The sequence below is a fragment of the Lipotes vexillifer genome, unplaced genomic scaffold, assembly GCF_000442215.2.
Source record: "Lipotes vexillifer unplaced genomic scaffold, Lipotes_vexillifer_v1.1 scaffold625, whole genome shotgun sequence".
NCBI lineage: Eukaryota > Metazoa > Chordata > Mammalia > Artiodactyla > Lipotidae > Lipotes > Lipotes vexillifer.
In genome coordinates this window covers 837,851-844,888 of record NW_006771655.1, presented here as the reverse complement: position 1 = coordinate 844,888, position 7,038 = coordinate 837,851, and the positions used below count along the sequence as shown (strand labels likewise).

The 7,038-nt window shown below is 46.4% G+C and overlaps 1 protein-coding gene across 1 annotated transcript in view; it reads left to right on the top strand.

The window, feature by feature from the left end:
- Window positions 1–5,076: 5,076 nt before the first annotated feature.
- The window catches only part of AP5Z1 (adaptor related protein complex 5 subunit zeta 1), a 10,401-nt gene continuing 8,439 nt past the window's right edge, over window positions 5,077–7,038 (top strand). Inside the window, exons 1-3 of the mRNA XM_007447089.1 lie at window positions 5,077–5,278; window positions 5,398–5,457; window positions 6,835–6,937. Of these exons, the coding sequence (XP_007447151.1) occupies window positions 5,077–5,278; window positions 5,398–5,457; window positions 6,835–6,937 (365 nt within the window). The remainder of the gene's footprint in view (window positions 5,279–5,397; window positions 5,458–6,834; window positions 6,938–7,038) is intronic.

Here is a 7,038-nt window from a genome sequence, read left to right as displayed (position 1 = left end):
GTGATATCATTTTTCATTTCTCCTCTTTCTTATTTTATTTGGATCCTCTCTTTTTTTTTTTTTAATTGATCAGCCTGACTAAAGGCTTACCAATTTTATATTTTTAAAAAACAGCTCTGGGCTTCCCTGGCGGTGCAGTGGTTGGGAGTCCGCCTGCCGATGCAGGGGACATGGGTTCGTGCCCCGGTCCGGGAAGATCCAGAACAATGACCCCACCAGCAACGGATGGGTGTGCAAACCATCGTGCCTGGCTTAGAATTCTAGAAACTTTAGAAATGCCTGCTTTCCCATACAAGTTGCCTAACTTGCAAAAACCTTCACAGTTTGCTTACGGCCATATTAAAATCTAGATAAGACCCCTCATTTACGAGCAGGCACCATTGCTTTCTTATCTGCTTTTGAGACTTTTTTTTTTGGGGGTTTTTTTTTTTTTTTTTTTTTTGGTCTGTATTTCGTTTCTTCTCTGATCTTTATTATTTCCTTCCTTCTGCTGACTTCGGGCTTTGTTTCTTCTTTTTCTAATTCCTTTAGATGGTAGGTAGTTAGGATGTTTGAGATTTTTCTTGTTTCTTGAGGTATGCCTGTATTGCTATAAACTTCCCTCTTAGAATTTCTTTTGTTGCATCCCATAGATTTGGGAATGTGTTTTTATTTTCATTTGTCTTGAGGTATTTTTTATTTCCTTTTTAATTTCTTTTATGTACCCGTTGGTTTTTTAGTACCATGTTGTTGAGTGTCTACATGTTAGTGTTTACCCCATTTTTCTTCCTGTAATTGAGTTCTAGTTTTGTACGGTTGTGGTCAGAAAAAAAATGCTGGATATAATTTCTATCCTCTTAAATTTGTTGAGACTTGTTTTGTTGTCTAGCATGTAATCTATCCTGGAGAACATTCCATGTGCATGTGTATTCTGCTGTTTTTGGATGAAATGTCCTGTAGATATTGATGCCCAGTTGAATTAAGTCCAACTGGTCTAATGTGTCATTTAAGACTACTGTTTCCTTACTGACTTTATGTCTGGGTGATCTATCCATTGATGTAAGTGGGGTGTTAAAGTCCCCTACTATCTTTATCATTACATAATGCCCTTCTTTGGCTTTTGTTACAGACTTTGTTTCAAAGTCTACTTTGTCTAATATGAGTATTGCTGCTCCTTTCTTGTTTCTATTTACATGAAATATCTTTTTCCATCCCCTTGCTTTCAGTCTGTGTGTGTCTTTAGTTCTGAAGTGAGTCTCTTTCAAGCAGCTTATAGATAGGTCTTGTTTCATTATCCAGTCAGTCACCTTATGTCTTTTGATTGGAGTGTTTAGTCCATTGATATTTAAGGTGACTATTGATGGGTATGTACTTATTGCCATGTTGTTGCTTGTTTTCTAGTCGTTTTTTGTACTTCTTCGTTCTTCTTTGTCTTTCTTGAGGGATTTTTTTGTTTTTTGTTTTGTTTTTTTTTTCACATGTTTATTGGAGTATAATTGCTTCACAGTGTTGTGTCTGTGTACAACAAAGTGAATCAGCCATATGTATACATATATCCCCATATCCCTTCCCTCTTGAGCCTGCCTCCCACCCTCCCTATCGCACCCCTCTAGGTGGTCACAAAGCATCGAGTTGATCTCCCTGTGCCATGCGGCTGCTTCCCACCAGCCGTTCATTTTACATTTGGTGGCGTATATATGTCAGTGTTACTGTCTCACTTCATCCCCTTCCCCACCATGTCATCAAGTCCATTCCCTACATCTGTGTTTTTATTCCTGCCCTGCCACTAGGTTCATCAGTACTGCTTTTTTAGTTTCCATGTATATGCATTAGCATACAATATTTGTTTTTCTCTTTCTGACTTACTTCTCTGTGTGTGACAGACTCTAGGTCCATCCACCTCACTACAAATAACTCAATTGCATTTCTTTTTGTGGCTGAGTAATATTCCCTTGTATGCATGTGCCACATCTTCTTTATCCACTCATCTGTCAATGGACACCTAGGTTGCTTCCATGTCCTGGCTATTGTAAATAGTGCTGCAGTGAACATTGTGGTACATGACTCTTTTTGAATTATGGTTTTCTCAGGGCATATGCCCAGTAGTGGGATTGCTGGGTCACATGGTAGTTCTGATTTAGTTTTGGGTTTTGTTGTTGTTTTTTTTTTTTGCGATACGCGGGCCTCTCACTGTTGTGGCCTCTCCCGTTGCAGAGCACAGGCTCCAGACGTGCAGACTCAGTGGCCATGGCTCATGGGCCTAGCCGCTCCGTGGCATGTGGGATCTTCCCGGACCGGGGCACGAACCCATGTCCCCTGCATCGGCAGGCGGACCCTCAACCACTGCGCCACCAGGGAAGCCCTGATTTAGTTTTTTTAAGGAATCTCCATACTGTTCTCCATAGTGTCTGTATCAATTTACATTCCCACCAACAGTGCAGGAGGGTTCCCTTTTCTCCACACCCTCTTCAGCATTTATTGTTTCTAGATTTTTGATCATGGCCATTCTGACCAGTGTGAGGTGATACCTTATTGTGGTTTTGATTTGCATTTCTCTAATGATTAGTGATGTTGAGCATCCTTTTATGTCTTTTTTGGCCATCTGTATGTGTCTTCTTTGGAAAAATGTCTATTTAGGTCTTCTGCCCATTTTTGGATTGGGTTGTTTGTTTTTTTTATATTGAGCTGCATGAGCTGCTTGTATATTTTGGAGATTAATCCTTTGTCCTTCATTTGCAAATATTTTCTCCCATTCTGAGGGTTGTCTTTTTGTTTTGTTTATGGTTTCCTTTGCTGTGCAAAAGCTTTTACGTTTCATTAGGTCCCATTTGTTTATTTTTGTTTTTATTTCCATTTCTCTAGGAGGTGGGTCAGAAAGGATCTTGCTGTGATTTCTGTCATAGGGTGTTCTGCCTATGTTTTCCTCTGAGAGTTTTATAGTGTCTGGCCTTACGTTTAGGTCTTTAATCCACTTTGAGTTTATTTTTGTGTACGGTGTTAGGGAGTGTTCTCATTTCATTCTTTTATATATAGCTGTCCAGTTTTCCCAGCACCACTTATTGAAGAGGCTGCCTTTTCTCCATTGTATATTCTTGCCTCCGTTGTCAAAGATAAGGTGACCATATGTGCGTGGGTTTATCTCTGGGCTTTCTATCCTGTTCCACTGATCTGTATTTCTGTTTTTGTGCCAGTGCCATACTGTCTTGATTACTGTAGCTTTGTAGTATAGTCTGAACTCAGTGAGTGTGATTCCTCCAGCTCCGTTTTTCTTTCTCAAGATTGCTTTGGCCATTTGGGGTCTTTTGTGTTTCCATACAAATTGTAAAATTTCTTGTTCTAGTTCTGTGAAAAATCCCATTGGTGACTTGATAGGGATTGCGCTGAACCTGTAGATTGCTTTGGGTAGTAGAGTCATTTTCACGATATCGATTTTGATTTGTGGTTACCATGGGGTTCATATATGGTGACCTTTGTACTAGCTTATTTAATTAGTTGACCCACAGCCTTTACTATATATTTGCTTTTACTGGTGGGACTTTTTCCTTTTCTGTAAATTCTTGTTCTAGCTTTTTCCACATAGAGGAGATCCTTTAACGCTTAGGCTCAGTGTAGTATTGATGAACTCTTTTAGTTTTTGCTTGTCTGAGAAGTTCTTTATCTCTCCTTTAATTCTGAACTAGATTGTAGGTTTTTCCTTTCAGCACTTTAAATATATCTCATGACACTCGTTTCTTGTCTGAAAAGTTTCTGCAGAAAAATCCACTGATAGCCTTATTGGGGTTCCCTTGTATGTGATTGTTTTTCTCTTGCTGCCTTTAGAATTCTCTTTTTAACTTTTGCCATTTTTTAATTATGGTGTGTCTTGGTGTGGGTCTCTTTGGGTTCATCTTGTTTGGGGTTCTCTTTGCTTCCTGTACCTGGATATCTGTTTCCTTCTTTAGGCACAGGAAGTTTTCAGTCATAATTTCATCAAGTACATTTTTGACTCTCTTCTTCTCCTGCTGGGACCCTTATATGTGAATGTTAGTACACTTAACAATGTCCCAGAGATGTCTTAAACTGTTCTCATTTTTTTAATGTGTTCTTTTTTAATTAATTAATTTTTTATTTATTTATTTTTGGCTGTGTTGGGTCTTTGCTGCTGCACACGGGCTTTCTCTAGTTGCGGCGAGCAGGGGCTACTCTTCGTTGTGGTGCGCGGGCTTCTCATTGCGGTGGCTTCTCTTGTTGCGGAGCACCGGCTCTAGGCACGCGGGCTTCAGTGGTTGTGGCACGCGGGCTCAGTGGTTGTGGCTCGGGCTCTAGAGCGCAGGCTCAGTAGTTGTGGCGCATGGGCTTAGTTGCTCTGTGGCATGTGGAATATTCCCGGACCAGGGCTCGACCCCGTGTCCCCTGCATTGGCAGGTGGATCCTTTTATTTAGTTAGTTATTTTTGGCTGCATTGGGTCTTCGTTGCTGCGCGCAGGCTTTCTGGTTGCAGCAAGGGGAGCTACTCTTCGTTGCGGTGCACAGGCTTCTCTTTGCGGCGGCTTCTCTTGTTGTGCAGCATGGGCTCCAGGCGCGCGGGATTCAGTAGTTGTGGCACGCGGGCTCTAGAGTGCAGGCTTAGTAGTTGTGGTGCACGGGCTTAGTTGCTCTGTTCTGGACCAGGGCTCGAACCCGTGTCCCCTGCACCGGCAGGCGGATTCTGAACCACTGCGCCACCAGGAAAGTCCCATGTTTATCTCTTCTTTTTCCTAGTTCAAGTAGCGTTCTTATTACTAATGCTTTCAACTCTTTATCTGGTAAATTATTTACCTCTGTTCCATTGCGTGTTTTTTTTTTTTTTTTTTTTTTCAGTTTTTTTTCCTTGTTCTTTCATTTGAAACAAATTCCTCTGTCTTCTCCTTTTGCTTGGCTTTTTCCGTCTCCCTGTATGGTGTGCATGTGCCTGTTGGCTTTGCTGGGAGAGCTGCAGCTGAAGTGAGCAAGAGTCATGTCTTCCCCCAGGCTGTGCTGGCAGCTGTCGCCTTGGTAGCGGGTGTGGCTGGAGATGAAAAGGGCCTGGAGCCAGAGCCAGGTGTGAGCTGGAGCTTCTCGTCTGTTCAGTGGCCATCAATGCCCTGTCAGGGCGGGTCCCAGTTTGCTGGAGCAGCTGTCCTGAGGGTCGGGTCCAAGCTGGTTCTGTTCCAGTTGTGCGCTCTCCCCGCTCCCAGCAGCGGCATCTTTGCCCCCAAAGGGGAAGCAGTGCTGGAGCAAGAGGGGCCGGAGCAGGTGCTCAGCTGGGGCGGGGGCGTGTGCTGTGGCGGGGCCGGAGCAGGTGCTCAGTTGGGGCTGGGGTGGGGGCTGGGGCTGGGGCTGGGGCGTGTGCTGGGGCGATCACGGGCAAGCAGCCAGAGCCCCGGGCAGGCTTAATCTGCTTCCTCTGCCTTATTCCAGGAGTAAGCAAGCCGGCGCCCACGCTTCACGAGTGGACTCTAGGCTTCTTACAGCCCTGCTGTTAGTCCCACTGGTTTTCAAACCGGCCATGGTGACTCATTCTCTTGGTGTGGATCCTCAAGGCTGGGATGCCCCAATATGTGGTCTGAACGACTCACTCCCCAGGGAGGACCTGCAGGCCCACGCAGTCCCCCTCCTCCTCTGTGTCCCCTCCCAGGGGCACGAGCCCCGACGTGATCGCTTTTCTTCCCTTCCTTCCTGAGTCCGTACGCATCTTTCTCACAGCATTGGTTGCACAGGAGTCTTTCTGCCAGTCTCCAGTTTGCTTTCAGTGTGGATGTATTTTTCACGTGTTCGTGGTGGGGCGTGAGCTGCGAGCTCTGTGTCCCACTGCCGCCTTGCTCTCCTCTCCCCGAAAACATTCTCTCTAAGTGCCAGCATCTCACTCAGCACGTGACATGCTTGTTAGCCTAGAAGTCTTGCCAGGGGACGAGTAAGAACTGAGACCCACTCAGAACATCCAGCTCATCTTCTATTCAAGGTCAGAAATGTATAGGCTGAAAGGCAGAAGGAATAGCCCTCACTATTTAATTCCTGTTTCTCTGTCTTTCTGTCTCGGGTGGGTGGGAATTCCTCTCTGTTGGGATTTGAGGAAACTTAATGACTATCAGTTGAGTCTTACTACTAGTTTTCACTATTTTTCTTTAATTAAGCCGGTGATTCTTGGTGGCACTTCTAAAGTTTGGGAGTTAGGATTCGGAGTAAATTTTAGTTTCTCTCTGTAGTTTTCAGAGATGGAGAGCAAGGCTGGGGAAAGTTATCAGAAGCATGACTTGTGAACTGCGGAACAAGTGGAGAGAGTGGGGCTTGGGTGGGGGGGTCGGAGCAGCAAGGCCACAGGGCAGGTTTCCTGAAGGACAAGACAACTAGACAAGCTCAGAGTGCGCGACGCGTCAGCCAGCGAGGGAAGCAGTCGGGAGCGTTGCAGGCAGAGCGTCCGTGCCAGGGGCGGAAGCAGGGGAAACAGGACGAGCCGGCCTTGTGAGCTGCGCCAGCACCTGGGGGGTGGGTCTGAAAGCAGTGGAGAGCTACTGACCGGTGTAGGCAGACTGCCTTTTAGAAAGAGTCCTGTGACTTGGAGAATACATTGGCAGGGACTAATCTGGGGTACGGGCGAGGGGCACCACCGTTCTGGGAAGGAGCCTCAGTTACGGCTGACTGCGGGCCACGCGGCAGCTTCTCCCTCGGCCGTCGCCCCGCAAGCAGCAGACCTGGACCCGGCCTCTCAGTCTCCCCCCTCCTCGTCCCACACACGCCTTTGCTTGTGCTTGTAGGTGGCTGAATCCCACTCTGGCCAGATTAAGTGAAAAAATGGAAACGGGGGTGGGAGGCGAGGCGTGGTGGGGAAGCCATTGGGATTTGTCTGCCAGCCTTCAGGTGAGAACGGGAAACCCAAGCTGCTGCCCGGGACCCCCCAGCCCACGGGGTTCTCGGACATCCTCCTCAGCCCCACAGCCTGGGGATGCGCCGTCTCTCTCAGGTCAGAACTGCAGACCCCGAGCTCGAGCAGAGTGGACTTGGTCTTCAGCCACGGCTTTTGGGGGCGGGGACAGGCGGCGGGGGCCCAGCTGTGTAAGGGCC